The sequence below is a fragment of the Ahaetulla prasina genome, chromosome 1 (genome assembly GCF_028640845.1).
Source record: "Ahaetulla prasina isolate Xishuangbanna chromosome 1, ASM2864084v1, whole genome shotgun sequence".
In the NCBI taxonomy this organism is placed as follows: Eukaryota; Metazoa; Chordata; class Lepidosauria; order Squamata; family Colubridae; genus Ahaetulla; species Ahaetulla prasina.
This window is the reverse complement of record NC_080539.1, coordinates 234,684,530-234,700,072: the sequence shown is the minus strand read 5'-3', so window position 1 is coordinate 234,700,072 and position 15,543 is coordinate 234,684,530. Positions and strand designations below refer to the sequence as shown.

General features: G+C 39.3%; 1 protein-coding gene across 10 annotated transcripts in view; it reads left to right on the top strand.

Annotated features, from left to right (window-relative positions):
- KYNU (kynureninase) overlaps positions 1 to 15,543 on the top strand; it is a 147,926-nt gene that overhangs the window by 20,992 nt on the left and 111,391 nt on the right. For 9 of the 10 annotated variants that reach the window (XM_058193692.1, XM_058193637.1, XM_058193673.1 and 6 more), the window contains one exon: positions 1,997 to 2,188. The exons of the other annotated variant lie outside the window; for it this stretch is intronic. In XM_058193692.1, coding sequence (XP_058049675.1) covers positions 2,005 to 2,188 — 184 coding nt within the window. In that variant the 5' untranslated portion in view covers positions 1,997 to 2,004. The remainder of the gene's footprint in view (positions 1 to 1,996; positions 2,189 to 15,543) is intronic. 10 annotated transcript variants of the gene reach the window in all.

The window sequence follows — 15,543 nt, the reverse complement described above, 5'->3', positions numbered from 1 at the left end:
TTTTGTTATGAGTAGAAAGCATGAGAGAAAGGCACTGAATATGCTATAAAGGCATAATATTTTGCTCCATTTAAAATCTTCCAGTTGCCAGAATTCTGCTAAAAGGGCAAAGTGAATCAAAAGATTAGAGAGGTGGAGAAGAAATGCAGAAAGTCTTATCAATGAAGTTAAATGTTGAAACAGTAAATATTTTGCTGGAAGTGCAATGATCGCAATACTTGAAGCAATACAGAAGCATTAAGTATATACCTTAAACACAACATTACTGCTACTTTTTGCATTAAGCTGTTACTCCCCATCTTAGATTAGCAAGTACAGTAGGTAGCGAATGTTAGCTTAATGTAGGACTTGTTCTGGTTTTGGACTATGTGGGATAAATTTCGAAGACAGGAAGTGCAGTGTGTAGGTCAGGGAGACAGAGCGAATAGAGGCATAACATTCACGACTGGCTTCATTCATCCTGTAGAAGAAATATCATAAGCTGCTAGTAGTAGTAGTAGTAGTAGTAGTAGTAGTAATAATAATAATAATAATATCAGAGTTGGAAGGGACCTTGGAGGTCTTCTAGTTAGGTTGCCATTCTCTTGTTTTGTTTGATTTTATAATTTTTTTTATTAAAATTTATGTTAACATACAAACAGAAATAAAGATAATATGACAATGGGGAAAAGAAGGGAAAGAAGTGTGAGTTAAAGGGGAAAGAAATAAAAAACAGTGATTTTCAACTTTCTTTAATGTAGTTGCAATCTCAACTTTTTTACTTTAGTGATTAGGTAAATCACTAGGAGTTAGTAAAAAGTAAAATTGAGGTTGCAGCTACACTACAGGTAGTCCTTGGCTTACAATCATAACAGCCCAAAATTTCTGTTGCCAAGTGAGACATTTGTTAGGTGAGTTTTGCCCCATTTTATGACCTTTCTTGCCACAGTAAAGTGAATCACTGCAGTTGTTAAGTTAGTAAAACGGTTGTTAAGTGAATCTGACTTCCCCCATTGACTTCGCTTGTCAGAAGGTCGCAAAAGGTGGTCATGTGACCTTGGAACCGTCATAAATATGTGTTAGTTGCCAAGCATCTGAATTTTGATCACTTGACCATGGAGATGCTGCAATTGTCATACACTGTCATAAGTCACTTTTTTCAGTGCCGTTGTAACTTTGAACGGTCAGTAAATGAACTATTGTATGTCGAGGACTGCCTGTACTAATTAGTAAAAATTAAAAGTAGAAAGTAATACTGAGACTGCAACTACACTAGCCAACAATACTAGCTGTTTCTAAGCAACGTTCTGATCATCAAAACCAAAAGTCAAAGTTTTGGGTTGTTGTTTTTGCTTTCTCCTTTTATGAACACAAAATCTAGAAGTGGTCTCCAAGTGGAAAACCATTCTTCCTGTTCGGGAAGGAGCATCGATGCCCACAATAATCTGTGATGCGCCCGATCATAAAAGTGAAGCTTCTCTTAAGGGTCATTTATGGAAGTCTGAGATTGCCCGTCACTAGTTATGCCTTCCAATCTATACATTTCTATATTCTTAGTTTCTGTAAATGAAGATGCCAAGGAGCATAAAGGCGGCTTGGGCTTGAAAAACGTCAGTTTAAATGCAGTGATACACCTGCTATTTTCAGGAGCGCAGATTGTGGAAGCAATCATGCTGCCGGCAGCTTTCCGAATCTGCAAGTGTGAACGACACTATACAATTTGTTACTGCTGTTGAAGCAGTGGTAGAACAGAGAAATTGCTGATATAGAGCTTTATGGGGGAAAGATTATATTTAAAACTAATAGCTTCGGGGCTACAGCAGTCTGCTGCCTTGAAAAATGCTGGAATTGAGAATTTCTCACTTTTCTCTCACACTGCCAAGCTTTTCATTTTTAAAAGCTGGTAGTTGGCTGCTCATACATAACTATAATCTTCACATCAGACGCTAGCCCATATGCATGGTGTAGTCTCTAAATGGAGATTTCTTTCCCTTTCCCTTTGTCTCTCTGTCTTTAGAATGAGAAATGTGTTCCTTGAAAATGGATCTGCCTTCTCATGTCTCACCAGCAAGCATTATAGAAACAATTGCTTTCCAACTAGCATGCAGTCCGGTAGATAAGAAAGTCGCTCTGCAGTTAGATGAAGAAGATGAGCTAAAACACCTTCGCGAATATTTCCACATTCCCAAAGTGACGGATTTGCCTCCAAGTAAGAAGTGCAATTATATTAAGGTGGCTTTGCTGTTGTTGTTGTTTTGTTTTTTTTTGCATGCCTTTGTTGTAAATCCATGGGAATCATTGCCACTTCACACAGCAGTGGAGCTCTGGCAACCACCTCTCTGAACCCAGCGTGTTTCTTGCGTTGCTAAATCAAGACCTCAAGTTGAATACTTTATGTTCCCATGCCGGTCCTAAACAAAACGAATGAATACACTGCAGCCCTTGTGTAGTGCTTATGCTGTCACTCAGCCTCCCTGAACAATATAGTACCTGATTGAAAATTGTAGGCAAGAGCATATCTTGATAGGTTTTTGCTGCTTGCGTTTAGTACTTATTGCACATAAAATAAATAAATAAATAAAAGTCTCAAGCCTACAGGCTTTCTTTTCTTGTTGTTAATTGTTAGAATCCATCAAGATCTTCCATATACATGTCTGGAATGAGACAATCTAAGAGGAATAATTACGCTAGGATAGTTAGCCTTAATGGTTAATTAAATAATTGTACAGATTGATCAATTAAAACAACGTTATTGATTAATTTTATAAGATCCCCAAGGTACCTAGAACTGTATATTCAAAGTACACTTATATTGTACAGCTCCTTTGTTGTACAGTTGAAAATGTTTCTTCTAATATGAAGTTTGCTGTAACTGTGTTTCATATCTAAAATTTAGGAGTAATTGCATTAAAGTGCAAAGAGAAAGAGAGAATACATTGATAGGAAAATACTTGATTAAAATAAATACAATCAATAAGAATAAAAATTTCTTAAATCTGATGATAGGCCTGTTTGTTACACTTAGGAATTAAATATTTGTAATGGCTTCCATTCCATTCATTTGAAAAATATCTGGTAAAGGGTATTCAGGGAAGAACATTCTCAAATAATTTCTCTAATTCAATGTTTCTCAACCTTGGCAAAATTAAGATTTGTGAACTTCAACTTCAGAATCCCCCAGAATCCCCCAGCCAACAGCCTTTGGAGTTTAAGTCCACATGTCTTAACATTGCCAAGGTTGAAAAACACTTTTATGAACCAATCTGAAGCCGAGAAAATGAACCACCTCTCATCAATATTCAGTAATTGGAGAAATAGCATTCCATTATTTGAGAATGCAGGGATACATCTGAAAAGAAGCATGACGATTACCATTAAATTGCTTTATATTATGTATTATATTTTAAAAATACTAATGTGTTTTTTATATATTATTTCATTCCATCACTTTGTGATTGTTTTTTTAAGAAAACAAAAAACTTCTGCAAAATTTACATTTGCTACCATTCGCATATTTTTTATAATATGCAAAGTATTGTGAAGAACACTTCTTAAGTTATACTTTAACAATATATACTAATTTACTATGCATATTATGTGGGCAGTCTATATGTAGACACTCAGACATGTAGATAGTTAACTTTCCCACTTTTTGGGTACATCTTTCCCAAATAGATCATATTTTGTGGTGGTGGCAGTTGTAGATAGATTATCTTCTTTTCAACCTAGGTCTCTATGCAGGTTGTTATAGTCCCCTAATTTTGAACAAGGGATATGCTTTTCTCCCAAGATTTGCTTGTGTTGCAGGATTCAAGTGAGGTAACTCCAGTGCCACTTTGCAGTACAATTCCTAGTTCTGTCTGATTTCCTTACTTGGATAGGAACCATGGTGGCATAGTGGTTAGAATGCAGTATTGCAGGCAAACTCACTGCTCACTCCAGGGGTTCGATTCTGAAAAGCTCAAGGTTGACTCAGCCTTCCATCCTTCCGAGGTTGGTAAAATGAGAACCCAGATTGTTGGGGGCAAGATGGTGTCTCTGTAAACCACTTAGAGAGGGCTGTAAAGCATTGTGAAATGGTATATAAGTCTAGGTGCTATTGCTATCTCTGAAGCTGTGTAAGTCCTGATACATCTTACGAAGGGGAAAGATCTCATGTGACCTGAAACACATTTGTGAATGAGGGACACAGTCAGTTCACTTATATCTCTATACCTATACCTATATCTATATAAAGTGGTGGAATCCCCCCGGCTTAACAACCAGTTCGGTGATTGCATGATTTCCATGTGTGTGTGCATTTTGAAGAAATCTTCACTTTTTTGTTTCTTTGGTGGAGTAACACAGCTGATTTGCGCGGCAATCCGCTCTACTGTGCGAATCAGCTGAGAAAATAAAGGTAGGAAAATAGCATGGGTGGGCAGGTGGGCCCATCTGATCGTCAGGGCGAATTGTGTCAGACGTGCCTCCTTTCAAAACTCAAGAAAGAAAAACCCCAACTCCATTGTTTGTAGAGAAAGGTATCTTTTACTGAGAATGAACTGATTGCAACAAAGTAAAGCAAGTTCTGAATAATAGGTGTGTCTTACACATACAAAGATGATTAGGGGACTGGAGGCTAAAACATATGAAGAACGGTTGCAGGAACTGGGTATGTCTAGTTTAACAAAAAGAAGGACTAGGGGAGACATGATAGCTGTGTTCCAATATCTCAGGGGCTGCCACAAAGAAGAGGGAGTCGGGCTGTTCTCCAAAGCACCTGAGGGTAGAACAAGAAGCAATGGGTGGAAACTGATCAAGGAAAGAAGCAACTTAGAACTGATGAGAAATTTCCTGACAGTTAGAACAATTAATAAGTGGAATGACTTGCCTGCAGAAGTTGTGAATGCTCCAACACTGGAAATTTTTAAGAAAATGTTGGATAACCATCTGACTGAGATGGTGTAGGGTTTCCTGCCTGGGCAGGGGGTTGGACTAGAAGGCCTCCAAGATCCCTTCCAACTCTGTTGTTATATTATATTATATTATATTATACATGTTCCCACATAAATCCCTCCTCCCTCCAAAGGTCAGACAGTTGTGTCCAATCCACTTCTCCCTCAGGCGTCACATGGAGGTCATCTTCAGATGGTTTCATTTCTCTGCTATGCACAAACCGTTGACTGCGAGGGTTATCAGCCCGCTTCTTAGATTTTTAATTCGTAAATTTCGTTTCTCTCCCTCCCCCCCACCTATGGCAGCCGAAGCAGCTGGCCCATAATTAAAGATACATTACCCCTTTCCAATGCCTAGCACTAAAGACAGCAATAACACAATTAACTGAGCAATAAAACAATAAAAGCAGCATGTGGAGGCTGACAAACTGGTTCACTCCCAGCTGATCGTCGGAGCTACCTGTTTGGCTAAACTGGTCCAAACCGGTAGAATCCCACCTCTGCCTATATCTACCATATCTATATCTATATTTCTATATGTCTATCACTATCTTTTGAAAAGGAATTAGGTTTTCTGTCTTTTGAGATAGGCTTTAACAAGTCTGATTTTGACAAATCTTGTAGAGGAAAATAGGAGAGTCATGGCAAATGCTTTAAAAAACATGTTCTTCAGGGCAAAAGCTCAATGAATTTGTCACTGTAACCCCTTCCTTCTTTTTATTCAGCTGTATAGTTTTTCCAATTACAAAATTTTCAGATTGACATTTTCATAGTTGTAACTGGAGGTAAAGATTTTCATTTTGGCTGTGAGAAATCTTCAACGGATTCTGATTAACGATTTTGGCAATTTAGTTGGGAATGGATAATTGTTGCAGTTGTAAAATGCACCTATAAAATGTAAAGTCACATGGTATTTCTCTGCTATCCTATTTCAAGGTTCATATTTGGTTTTGTTTTATTTATCTATCCATCAATTAATCCATCCATCTAGCTCTTAAATACACATCTATAAAGCATTCCTTATAAATCACTTTACCATGGCAATTTCAAAATTAAACAAGCACCTTCGCTAAGTCAGGAGAGGCATTATTTGTTTTTTTGTTTTTTTTGCTTTTCCCTGCCAGCAACTACCCTAGTATACTTTACAAAGAGATAATGACTTATTAACAGAATAGGGATCATGATAGTAAATATTGAAGAAGAGAACGGCAAGAGCAAACATAGTTGCTTCTGGGTTGCATGTACAGCCCTTCTCTGTGCTCAGCATACAAATAGTGCTGTTATGGTGAAAGTTTCAGAGCAAAGGCAATTTTTCCCTAAAATTCAGCATTGCTTTGCAGATGTATTATTTACACAAGCAAAGGAACATTGCAGAAATTGCTCGTATTTGCTTGCATGAATGCAGTATATGTAATATGGACATAGAGCACTAACAATACTTGTATGGTAAGAAAAGAAGTCAGAAAGATCTATTTTTTTTAAAAAAATGTAGATAATGACATCGTTCTGTGGTTCTGGGATCTCTTATATTAGGATTCTCAAAAATATAGTTGCACGTGCCATAAGCCTGGCTCATTAGCTTGAGGGCTACAATACTGAAGCTTTGCAATTTGTTAATACGAAAGAGTCTAGTGAGCAAAAAATTAAAAGTGTCATAGAATGCCATTGCACATAATTAAAAATAATTCTACCTAACACACCTGCATTATTTTCTTACGGTCTACTGCAGGGGTTCCCAACCCCTGGTCCATGGACTGGACTGGTCCGCAGCATGCCAGCAACCAGGTCACGCAAACAAGTGAAGCCCTATCCACAGGATGCAAAACCACACTCCCTCCAGTCCATGGAAAATCCTTTCTCCAGTGGTACCCAAAAATGCTTTCTCTGTGGAACCGGTCCGCTAGTCTACTGTGCCAAAAGAAGACTCTTTCTGCTAGTTGATTGATATGGGTGACTTCTTCCAGGAATGCCTGCTATTTTTGTCTGCTCTTTTTCCCCCCCTATGATTTGTCCTTCTGCTCTCTTCTCTAAAGTGGAATTGAGAAGTGAGGATCTCATTGTTAAGATGAGTGGCACCATAGCTGACAATTATAGCTAAGCACCAGTAAATCGAGAGAGTTGTAAACTAGATTGATTTTTTAAAAAAAAAAATCTCCAAAAGAAGGCAATACCAAACCATTTCTCTATTATTCTTATATATTTAAAGTGATTAAAATAAGACCATCATTTAAATGAAACCAATAGAATGGCAAGACAGTTGCTGTTAGTCCAAAAGAAATTACACAATTTGATCGACTGGAAATCTCATACAGTATGGTTTGTGTTGGTTTACTTTTTGGCATTTAACTAAATCCCAATGTAAGGGTCCCAGTTATTTATTATTCTCATGAAGCTCAGATTAATTCAGGAAAGGAAAGTGTACATTAATGAAAGATAATAGATGCATTATCCAGAAACCTAATTAATAAGGCTTGGAAACTTAAAGGAATAGTAAATATATTTAAGATAGGAAAGAAATGGTGAAGATTTCAGAGACGAAATGAAAAGAGAAGTGAATTTTGTAGATTTGCCATAGTATAAACCGGTTACCTAATACCTTATGATTCTCTTCCAAGATTCCATGCCATGAAAAATATTTTGGAATTTAGACTTAGTCAACATATATATTGTTATTCATTTTACAAAGGGTCTGATGCTTTCTATATATATAATATATATGTTGATTTCTTTCTCAAGGCCCCTCCCATCCCAAAATTTATTTGTAGCAGAAGGGATTAAGATAGAGAGCAAATTATATTTGTTCTAACCTCCATTTTTGACAAGTAATAGCCAAGTTAAATCTTGGGGGAAATAAATGTCTCTTCTTTTATCTGAAAGTAAAGATACAATCCTCCCATAGATTTGAGTGCCTAGGGAGATGGCTTTCTTTTGTCTAATGACTGAGTAAAGCTGACCTAGGCAAGCAGGAGGCAGAAGGAATGCAGTTTATTTTTAAAACTGGGTTGGTGAAGAGATTGAAATATCTGGTTCCAATTGGTGCTTCCAAAAGTTGCAATTTCTAATGTATGCATCCATTGGCTTGTATTTGTGGCCCTTGTTATTCATAAGAGTCCAACTGCACTGGATAACAACCTAAATCTCAAATGAATGAAAACTGCAAAATTAAGTTCCAGAGACAGTAGTCCTCCTCTAATTCCCACATCCTCTCTATGGCTCCAGCAACAATTATCTACACAGTGTACCTGTTTTTACTCCTCTTCTTTATTTGGTCATGAGAGATGTCACTGGATCAATCCAGTCATGAGGCTCCATTGAGATTCTTATGGCAGTTGGACTTTCCTTTCGAGCAATTTGCTCAATCAGCGGTGGAATTATCTTTTTTCCATATGTGGCTCATGCTGGCTTCTTTGCTTTATATACTATTTCATCATCTCCACAAATTCAACAGAGAAACTTCTTGATTGCTCTAATAGTTATCAGTGCTGTCTGAAAATGACCCATGGGTTTTGGGTCTGGTTAGCAATGTCTGAAACAAACTACAAGAATGTCAAATTGATGACATACAGTATGTGTCATGACATTATTCTGCATCCTGATTATGCAGTAATGAGTCCTAACCTTTATAACGTATGAATTCCATAATTTAATCATGTGTTTTAAGTTATAAGAATCCATCTCTATATGGGGGGGGGGGAAACTTCACAAGAGCAAGAGCAGTTTGATAGTACAATCAGGTATTCAAACAGGTGCTTTTTGTTCCTGCTTTAGTGGGTCAGTAGTTAAACATCTATTAAAGATGCTATATTTAGAATTATCCCAATGGCCAGGGCAATGAACTCTGATTCGTATACAATGATTTCATGCTAATTAGAATTGAGTTTAAGCTCAGTCTTTATTACGGTTGATGTTGATAGCAGTAGCTCTACGCGTGTTCACCCAAACTCTTCTACAACCAAACACCTTGAATTGCATCTAGAAGCTGACTTGTACCAATGTAGTTCAAGGATTAATGGTGTTAAATGGGTGAAATGAAAAGCACCCTAGATATTTGGCAAGTTGTACCTTGGACAGATTATAGTTTCCAAGTGGTTTTCAATGCAGTCATACATAGTTGGAGTTTGGAGTTGTCCAAATGGAAGATCATAGGGCGTGTTACTGTGGGAAGAGCATTCAGGTCCAGATAGGGATGCAATTAACTTGCAAGATGGAATTCTACAAAGATTGTCCTGACCATTGCTGCTAAGTGGTCATTTGAGCAGGAGCTGAGGGCCTATGCAGTGGTGGATTTCTACCAGTTCACCCCAGCAAACTGATAGTGGCGGCGGCAAAAGGCTCCGCCCATGGGCCCGGATGTCATCACAGACGCTCTGCGCACTCACGCGCTCCCGGTTCCAAATTGGTAGCGAAGTTAAGTGGAACCCACTACTGGGCCTATTTATCAGTTGTACCTAGAGGAGTGCCATCCAGTTGTGATTAAGACATCCTTAAAACCAAAGCCACTAAGTCTTTTTAGGATTGAGCCTAATCTGTTCCTCCCTATCCAGACCCTTGAAGCCTCCAGACATCAGAATAATATCGTTGTTGGGCCAGGTATCAGGATACAGAACAGTATCCTGATAAATTGTAAAGCTAAATTTTCAAAGATATTCTTCTGGTAGCCTGAGGTAAAATACACAAACCAGTAGCCAGAGTGCATGCACACATATCCCTTTTGTACCACATATAGGTCAGTGAATGCCAATTTCTGAGAATGACTGAACAATTTTATCAAATTTCTGTCAGATTTCTGTGTGGCCCAACTGGGTATTAATTTAGCAGATTGATATGTCTCAGATACTCACATTTCTAAATTCTTTTTTAAATTTTTTTTATCCAATGCAGTATTTTTCTTTAATACAGGCAGTCCTTGACTTACAACCATTCATTTAGTAACTGTTCAAAGTTATAACAGCACTGAAAAAAGGCCCTTACGATTGGTTTCACCCTTACAACCCTTGTGGTATCTCCACTGTCACATGAACCAAATTTGACAGGGGTCATGTGGCTGTTATTTGTAACCTTTCCAGTCGGCTTCCAATAAGCAAAGATGAATGGAGAAAGCCAGAATCATTTAACAACCACATGATTCACTTAACAACTGTAGTGAGCTGCTTAACACTGTGGCAAAAAGGTCATAAAATGGGGCACAACTCACTTAATATCTGTCTTGCTTAGTAACATAAATTTTGGGCTCCTTTGTGGTTGTGAATTGAGGACTACTTGTAGATATATTTATGTTTATATTTTTTCTGAAAATTGGGGAAGTGGGACATCAATTGCCTGAAAAAAATATCTGAAGTTTGTATTTTGACTTAAATCTACGATGCCTATTGTATTGTCCTACCTGTGAATCTTTTAAAAATACTTAGAAAACAGTGAGCTGGTTAATTTAAGACTCATGGTTTGTAACAGTGACTGATGTACTGTAATGTCTTCTAAACATCTTTGTTGTGGAGATAAAGAAGACACAAATTAATTAAAAATGAATAGAATAAGAATTGACATAGATCAATTTTACTGATCAGTTCAGTATAAGCTATTCAGATTTCTAAGAAAAGGGCAATAAGTTGATTTATATCAGTGGTAGTCAACTTGGTCCCTACCGCCCACTAGTGGGCGTTCCAGCTTTCATGGTGGGCGGTAGGGGTTTTGTCCATTACTGAAGCATTTTCCTTTTTTAAAATTTAATTGACTTTTTAAAAAAATTTCATAGTATTATTTAAAAACATTATCATTAGGTTTTCATAAAATTCCCCATGACAATTTAAATTTCTGAAAATATACTATTTGTATCGCCCGCGCATAAGTTTAGTTCACATTATGTAAGTGAAACTAAATGGAGCTATAGTGCGACCGCAAACAAAAGAGCCTCATCCCAGAATTGCTCACGCATCTCCCCCCACACTACCCAGCTGTAACAGACAAGCAGAGCTGTTAGCCGGCACCCACCCCCAAACCCAATCCACGATGCGCGAGAGGCATGCGCAGACAATGATACATGGCACATTACTGTGGAACCGGTGGGCGGTTAGAAAATTTTACTACTAACAGAGATACAAAAGTGGGCGGTAGATATAAAAAGGTTGACTACCCCTGATTTATATGAAGAGATACTGTTCTAAGTTGTATATGTCAATTTTTTTACTCAAAAATAAGAAAGGGAAAAACATTCTTTACATCTATTTTATATTGTATATGTTTTAATACACAACTGGTATTTTATGTCATGAGATTGAGCAAATAAAATCAGCTTTTAACTCACTACCTATTCTAATGTTTGACTGAGATTTACAAATTTATTGTTCTGAATCTCAAATAAAATATTTGCTACTTATCATCTCTATAGACTTCATTATTATCCTCTAAAATAACAAGGGACTGTGGACATAACCAATTTAGAAGTGTGAATAATATTTACCTCTCTATGATTTTGTATTTTTATAAGGATGATAATTTAAAACAACAACAACAGAAAAAGCTGGTATTATAGATTAGATTGAAATGTTTATGTGTTCTAAATTTTCTAAAAGCCTTTAAAGCTTTAATTAAGAACTTAGTAGTCTTTTATATGTGGCAGATGCATCAGTGGTTGAGTTAAAAGCAGCATCACAAAAACCTACTTCGAAATGCTTTGCAATTATTTAATCTGTTTTCCCACAGCCCTAAAATGAAATTGCTTTAGTATTCTGTTGTATTTATATAATAAGGTTTTTATGTAAATTTTAATAGACTTTTTTCAAGCTGTCTACTTCTACACATTCGGGTACAAGATATCAGTAGCGGATACATGCAAAAACGTGAGCTTCCAATAAATGGAGTATTATTCCTCATGACCCTGATATAGAAAATAGTAGAGTAAGGAATGAAATGAGATGAAACAGGCTAATCGCCTCTTCTCATGTTTAATTAAGGGACATGACGTTATGGCTTCAGGCATTCCTTCCCATAGCAGAATGGAGTCAGCTAGCAATTGCATTTCTCCTTCCTCACGGTTTCTCAATTAATTTATTCCTGAGAAACCTTCTGGAATAGATTTAAAAAGTGCATACAAAGAGAATGAGGGAGTAAAAACTGTGAATGGAAATCTACTTATCTAACTTGGGATTCTAGTCCATATTTTATGCTCCCACAGTTTTTTTCCCTCCTATTGACTGAAAATTCTTTACAGCCTATCACCTTACTGATGTAATATCATGGCAAGAAGAAGAAAGTGAACATAAATATTTAATTTTAATTTTTATTTTTTTTTGTGAGCGGAGTTCCGATATCTTCTAGAAGTCATCAAAAGTTGTAGAAACTATTACATTTATGGAAACCTGAATCTTATCTATTTATCTATTTATCTTATATCCCTCTTTTATTATTTTTATAAACAACACAAGGTTGTTTATAAAAGGTGGCATGCGAAAAATAGGAGGCTTAGGGGTTTTTTAATTAGTTGTTTTAATAGATTTTTTAAGGGGAGTTTTAAAGGGGATCTTAAGGGGGGGGAGGGAAGACGATGGGTTTGGGTTGGGGTGGGGGCGGAGTTGGGGAAACCCGCCGGGTGGGGTATCAGTTCCTGCGCATGCTCGTGGCGGTGAGTTAATAGGTCCGAGGGTTACGGGGGGAGTTCAGGTTCCACTAGTGGAGGGTGGTGCTATTTGCACGGTATGGGGGAGGGGCAGATTTGGCGGAAGTGGGGGCTCGGATCGTGTTAAGGGGGTGCGCGCTCGATGCTTGCAGGCGATCGCGCGCCCCGAGCCCCCAGACTTTTCCCGTTCCCCGGATGGTCAAGACCCTCAGAGCCTGGGCCTTCGGCTGATGTTGTGTAATGCACGGTCCGTGGCCAATAAGGCCCCCCTAATTCACGACCTTATTCAGGGGGGTGCCGCGGACTTTATAGGCATTATGGAGACCTGGTTGGGCGCAGAAGGGGGCGTGCCCCTGGTACAGATGTGCCCGCCAGGCTTCCGTGCATTTCATCAGCCGAGAGCCCAGGGTAGGGGTGGAGGGGTGGCGGTTGTGATTAGAGAGAGTCTGGAGCCGAGGGAGACCACTGTACCTCAGATTGCCGGGTGTGAATCCCTCTTTGTGAAGTGGGGCCATAGATGTCAGATGGGCTTGCTGGTCACGTACCTGGCTCCTTGCTGCGTGACAGCTGCCCTGCCCGAGCTCCTGGAGGTGCTTGCTGGGGTGGCAGTTGAGACCCCCAGACTTTTAGTCATGGGGGACTTTAACTTGCCATCTTCCGGCTCGTCATCGACAGCAGCTCGGGAGTTCACGGCCTCCATGACGGCCTTGGACCTGACTCAAGTAGTTTTTGTTCAAAAAGTTTTTATTAGTCAAAAAAGGTTTATACAAATACATATCAGGTATGGTAAATTTTCATTTTTCTTATCTAAAATAAGAATTTTACTCAAATTTTTTAACACATACAACAGCCATAAGGCAAGCAGGTGACACGAAGTAGCAAAGTTTGCAAATTTTAAATACGTAATAAAGAAGAGTCAAGAATAAACAGAATATCGTACAAAAGAGAATAAGGAAAACCAACACAATCCCAAATATCTTTATCACTTCCTAGTTTTGGATCTCAGAACTCTGGGTTCAGCCTGACCCAACTCCAGGGCCGCAACAGCGGCAGCCGCTCTAGCCCCATGATCTATAACCTCCCCTTCTTCAATTCCTGGGTCATCTGATTCCAGGAAGGCTTTGTGTTCCTCCACATAGGCCGTAGCCTCCGCAATTGTACTGATTTTTTTCGTAATGCCCTCCCGGAAAATCATCAATCCTCTGGCATCAGCCATCTGAAGCCCACTCCCTTCTGGTACAATTTGCTTGACAAAAAATAATATTTCTTTCTTTTTTCACGTACCTGTCTGGGAATCTGCCTCAGAATGGCTATCTCCCTGCCCCTGTAAATCAGTGCCCCACTCCTATGTTTTCTAAGAATTTCATCTCGTCTCTCTTCTCACAAATTTGACATGAACCTCTCTGGGAACTGCATGCGTGCATATTGCGAATTAACTCTATAAACTCGATCCACATCCCAATTCATGAAATCAACACTTCTCCCAAGAAATTCTCCCAACAATTTAGTCACAACATCTCTCAAGTCTTCTTGGTCCACTTCTTCCAAATTTTGAAACCTAAGGAAATAAGACATTTTATCCATCTGTAGTCCAAGCACAGCATTGCCTGTCGTCTCCTCTCTTTTCTGCACTGCCCGCATTTCACCCTCCAGACCTTCCACTTTCTGCTTGTTTTCTGCTGAGACTTGTTGAGTATCCTTTAAATCCTTTTGGATAGTCACAATTTCTTCTCTTATTTCCGTTTGGCCTCTTTGCAAATCATCCAGTTTCTTGTCCATATTGGATAACTTTTCCAGAATTCTCCATCTCTCCAGCAGTTGGTCTCTGACCTTTTGCCATTTGAAAAAAAAGAATCAAAATCCTCAGGCAAGCACAGTATCCTTGTAATTTCCTCCGGATCCACCAGGGGCACTCACAGGAGCAACGAGTCCAGAGTACAGTTAGTCAACCAGGAAACCAAGGGAAGTGATGTCATCAAAATTCTCATAGTGAAGGCGGAAGCTGGACGCCACCACTGTTCCCCAGAAGGAGGGGGCCTCAAACCTTCCTCCTAAATTTCTCCATCACCTCTTCTCCAGAGCTCCACAAAACCGTAATCTTCTTATTTTAAGTTCTCCTCTCTCCAAAATAACTCGTGCTCCTTCCAACCGCAGGGGAGAAAACCCCCGCACTCCGGAGCACTCCACTCACGCCACGATATTCCCTTCCTTCTCCTCCTCAATTCTTCTCCGTGCCCTGTTCACCACCAGGCTGCTGCAGTTATAAATCCAATGCCCGGTGTCACGGGCACAGCGCCCAGGCGACTAAAAAATAATGGCCGCGCCTGTGGCCTCCGAACCCCGCCAAGCCTAGGACGCGCCAGCATCGGTCCCCACAGTCCTGTATGTCGGCTGGGAGACCCTGGCGAGCCGTCTGCACGGCAGGTGTCCTTTCGGAACACCTGGCCCCTGAGGGTCGGGCGGCCGGATTCGGGCGCTGGAGGCAGGAGAAACCTTCCAGACGCCCGCTGCTTGACTCAAGTAGTTGATGGCCCTACCCACATTGGGGGTGGTACACTCGATCTGATTTTTGTCTCTGGTCAGTGGTTGAGAGATCTGGACTTAAAGGAAATAGTCATTGAACCTTTGTCATGGTCAGATCACTCTCTCCTTCGCCTGGACTTTCTGACCGCCATCCAACACCGCAGTATGTTTCCTGAAAGAAGCTATGAGCAGCCATGTATTTTCTTTATTGTAAATATAAACATAATCAGTGGTGAAATCTGAACCGGTTTGCTACCAGTTCGCTGGCGCATGTGCACCAAATGCGCACTGCATGCGCATGCACAGTGCACACCAAATGCACACTTTGCGCAGAAAAAGAAGACTTAAGAAGGTAAGTAGAACAGTGGTGGGGGGAACAGCTGTGCCGCGCTTAAAACATACTTATTTAATTGCGCAGGACTGAGTTAGATTTTAAATTTATGGGTTTTAAATTGGGTTTTATGTCTATATTTTTTAATTATCGGGCTTTTAGAA